We start from the raw sequence: 4,545 nt of genomic DNA, 5'->3' as shown, positions 1-4,545 counted from the left end.
CCAAATGACCCGGCCGAGTCAGTGGGCCGGCGTGGAGGTTGGTTGCGGGTTAATTCGAAATAGATGTGAGAGGTTATTTGTAAAAAGATGACCACCGTTGAAATTAATGTTTTAATATAGTAGAGATAGAAATTTTATATAAAAATTTTCTATATCTTTTTATTGTCTAACAGATTTTCTATATCTCATTTGTATTTTATAGAGTCGTTCTTGTTTTTTATCTTTGGCTAACAAAAAATTATAAATAAAAATAACTATATTTAGACAAACAATTAAAGAAGTTGTAGAAAGATAATTTTTCATCAAAATCTCTACAGTTAGAACTTATTTGGATGCATGACGATTGAAGGTTTCCCCATTTAATCCCTATGTATCCAAACAAGCATTTGACAATTAGGAAAGATATGTTTACAATCACTCTCACCCACTGAAAAAAAATTATGCTGTCCTAAAAATTTGAAAACATCTAATTTACCTCTTAATCAGTTTTAGCTAACATGAGTACGTCACACTACATCAGTTGTTCTAGGTGACACAACGTTAGAAAGATCTAGAATAGCTATAGTGAGTAAATAGCTTATTAAAATTCTTCCGATGACACTTGCTAGCAAAAAATACAAATATAGATCAAAGACAGGACAAAAAAATTTCATGAAAAAAAATTACGAAAAACGACGGGGACCAACCGAAACATTCACTGAACAAGAAAAAATTATAGAACACAAGAAATGCGGTGACCGTTTTTTTTTGCAATTTAGCATTTTTAGAGAAAAAAAATCATATTTAGCTCTCTAGACGATATAATTACGTTTTTAAACCCTTTGCTCAGTGACATAGACCACGACGCCGAGATAATATGTCTCGGTGCCTTGACTTATGCGTGGAGGCCAGAGCAGCCGCACGTGAGTTTGAAACTTTGAACTCTAAAGTGTTTTTTTCTTCTAAAAGCTATAGTTCTGTGCTTATATATTTGGTTTGCCCCAAGCGCTATTGTAAGCATAGCAGTAATTTCAGCTAGAGAAAAAAGAGTCACGTTTGTTTAGTTAAGTATGTTGTGCAGAGAAAATGACTTTGTTCGAGGACTGCATGTAGTTTTATTCTAACCTTCAACTTCAAGTTTTTGTTTCGATATAATCTCTCAGTTGCATGCATAACTGGGTACGGGGATTCTCGCAGGGAGAAAATCCCCCGCTCGGGGACGGGGATGGGGGGAATCCTCTCCGTTACACTTCGCGGGGATGGGAACGAGGATTCTTCTCCCTCGCAGGGACAGGTATGGGGGCTCAACCCTCGACGGAGAATTCTCCATTGTCATCTCTAGTCTCATGGCTAGCAGCGTGCCACACGCTACATTACTTACATGTGCGCGCAGAACGAAACAAACCCGTGCTCACACACTTGGCACCAAGATCTATGATGCTGAGATATATCACGTTAGTCGCTAGTGTGTCCCGTAAACGTTTGTATGGTTGAGATCTCGGTGCCAGGGGCGGATCCAGGATCTGATCATGCCCCAGGCCAGTCTATTTAATCTACTAGAGTTTTAATATATTTTGACCTAAATGTAATCAAGTCATGCAGAGATATACAGATCACGTCTCGAGCCACGAACCGAGTGGGTAGCCCCCTGTATGCGCCCCTGCTCAGCGCCATGGCATATGGTGTCGAGCAAAGGGTCCAAAAATACTATTAAGTTGTCCAAAAGGCTAAACATGATTTTTTTTAAAAGAAGCGGTAGAAGTTGATCAATCCCTTGACTAGCCACAAGGATTACTGAATCCTTCTGCCAAAATGTTGCCAGTTCAGGTGATCAACAAGGCACTAATGCTCTACGTGCAATCAATGTAACAACAGTTTGAGGTAAGTAGCATAGTTCGTTTGAAGCTAATGATGTGCCGTGGGATTCATCCACCTACCGAAAGTCCTACGAATTTCACTCTTTTTTGGCCTTAGGTCCTCTTTATTAAGCCTGCAACCATGAGCTCACTCGACTTAGCAACCTACCTACCCTCGTGCAAAAAGTTGTAAGTCTAAACTTTCCCTTTCTGAGCATGTCCTATAATGGATCAGTTCAGTTCACCAGATTAGTAGCTGCTTACACATACACACGGTGCCCCGCAAAAATTCACATGTATTGAATATTTAATAAACATTCGTGCAACCACACGGTGCTCGCAAAAATTCACACGTATTGATTAATTAATTAAACGCTCGCGTAATGCGCGAGCAAAAGTAACAGTACATAGGATGGGGAAAAGATAGAAATGAGGCTCCATTTTTTTTCAAAATCAATCATCTATCTACCAGAAGAAACCATCCATAACCCGCTCCACACACACACAAAAGAGGCATTTTGTGGCAAAATCCAAAAGTGCTCCGAATACTATCCAGAACACAAAAGAAAACAGGGACTTTTGCTTGGCATAATGTAGCAGCCATCTAAACACTGGCCGATGCAACTTTCTGAAACATTTATATACAAAGGAAAACAAAATGAACACTAAAAATAAAACCAGCATATTCAGATTTCCAGCCGATTCACCAAGTCGAACATGACCAACGAAGATGGTTGCGAGTAATACAGTCGGCACAATATAAGTATTCCTACCTGATTAGAGATTCACGAAGGTAAACCAGACCATTTTTTCAGCACGGGCAAAGGCGAGTGAAAGTGCCAGTAAACCATTAAAAAAACAAAGACGGAAAACCCATAAGACTGGTTCGTAACTTTCGTAAACGACAAATCTACGACGCTCGAACGTTTGCACACGAAAAGAGCAACACTGGTTCCAGACTACCGCGCTTTGGCCGGATCCGCAGCAGAAGAGCCCTACAAAGGACAAAAAAAAAAAATACGGCGGATCGGTAGGCGCTGCCGAGCAGGTGAACAATCGGTGAGCAGATCGGAGCAGAGAAACTGTACGTTGGCTAGAGGTTGCTCGGCGATGGATTCCAGAGGGAACAGGAGCCCCTCGCAGCTAGGCCCTATAGAACCGAGAGAGGGGAAATGAAATTCGCTGTCGAAGGCCAGATATAGGTGGTTGGCGGTACCTACACGATGACCTGGAACAGCAGCAGCAGGACGACGGCGCTGTGCGAGTGCTCAACGGTGAGAAGACCGGTCGCAGAGGGAAGAGGAGGGGATTCCACATGGCCGGAGGCGGAGGGAGCAGATGGGTGAGGGGCGAGACGTAGTTGTACCCGTGGAGCCAAATCCGACTGCAGGCACGACGAGTTTGGCGACCGCCGCAGCATGACAGATGCGACGGCTCAACGGCGAGTGCTCTGCTCAACGGCCAAAAACCGCTTGGAACAGGAGCTCGGACTCGGACACGAACACGGACACCGCGTGGAACAGGAGCTCGAACTCGGACACGGACACTCTGAACGATGTAATCCCGTTTTCCTTGGTAATATATATTTCTCCTGCAATCCTGTTCGGTTCGGCAGTCTCTTTATAAATTTCGCGGTTCCATCTCTCGTGCTCAACAGCAGTCTTTAGCAGTCTCTTTACAATTTTATTAGATTTCTTTGTTACATCAAGATGTTGGAATACCAAAACGTCGTTGGAGGACGGCTGCAGCTGAAGGGTAAAGCGCTGGACGTGAAGGATGGTGGAGTAAAGAAAAAGAAGAAGAAGTACCAGCGTGAGGAGTCGTCTCAGACTGAATCTGATAAGAATGGAGACCAAAAGAACCCACATTCTGACTATGATCATCTCACACGATCAGAGCGCCGCTACATGGAACAGAAGCAGAAGATCGACATGAAGAAGATGGCCAAAGTCGCAAACAAGTCGTACAAGGACCGCATGCAGGACTTCAACCAATACCTGGCTAACCTCAGCGAGCACTATGATATCCCCAAAGTTGGTCCTGGCTAACCTGGCTGTGTTACGCACAAACAATTGTATGCTGTGTGGGTCTATCTACTTTTCTGTTAGCATATTATGTATCGTTTTACATATATTGTAAAACGACTTGTTGCTACCAGTAGATAATATTTATTATCAAAAGCTTGTTCCATGTATTCTGATCACGTGTTTAAGCCTTTTTTTGTTGCCCCATTTAGTTGCATTCATTTTATTCAAAATGTGATCAGCTTTTGATATTTCTAGGGAACTTATTTTCTTTCAATACAGTGGCAGAGCTTAACAACAGATTATGCCCAAATTTTTCCAAGTCAACATGGCCTTCAATTTAGGAAGTGGGAAATAAGGGTGGGATCATTTGATTCCATGTTTCGATAATTGAATTGAAGATAGGGATAGATAAATAAAGACTACACCCATCTCATGCCCCCTCCTTTTGTCTCAACCCATTTTTATTTCTCTATCCAATCCCCATCCAAACGTTCACATACAAATTATCCACTAGGCTAGAGTACTTAAAAAGTAGAAAGTACAACTTATGATGCAACAAGAAGTTGGCTGAATCGAGGCCCACCTGAAGCTTTCAGAACCAAATCGAATTGATTGATGTTTGATGCAAAGAACTATTATTGAGTTTGTATATATTATTTCCATTTTCTCTGAATCGGAACAAG

General features: G+C 42.1%; 1 protein-coding gene across 1 annotated transcript; it reads left to right on the top strand.

Moving 5' to 3' along the window:
• Window positions 1-3,544: 3,544 nt before the first annotated feature.
• Window positions 3,545-3,883, top strand: LOC103654034 (protein FAM32A). Its single transcript, XM_008680855.3, has one exon. The coding sequence runs from the start codon at window positions 3,545-3,547 to the stop codon at window positions 3,881-3,883; it is 339 nt and encodes a 112-aa protein (XP_008679077.2).
• Window positions 3,884-4,545: the final 662 nt, after the last annotated feature.

Source organism: Zea mays, chromosome 4 (assembly GCF_902167145.1).
Source record: "Zea mays cultivar B73 chromosome 4, Zm-B73-REFERENCE-NAM-5.0, whole genome shotgun sequence".
In the NCBI taxonomy this organism is placed as follows: domain Eukaryota; kingdom Viridiplantae; phylum Streptophyta; class Magnoliopsida; order Poales; family Poaceae; genus Zea; species Zea mays.
Note: the sequence above shows the minus strand (reverse complement) of the source record. Positions and strands in the feature narration are given on the sequence as shown.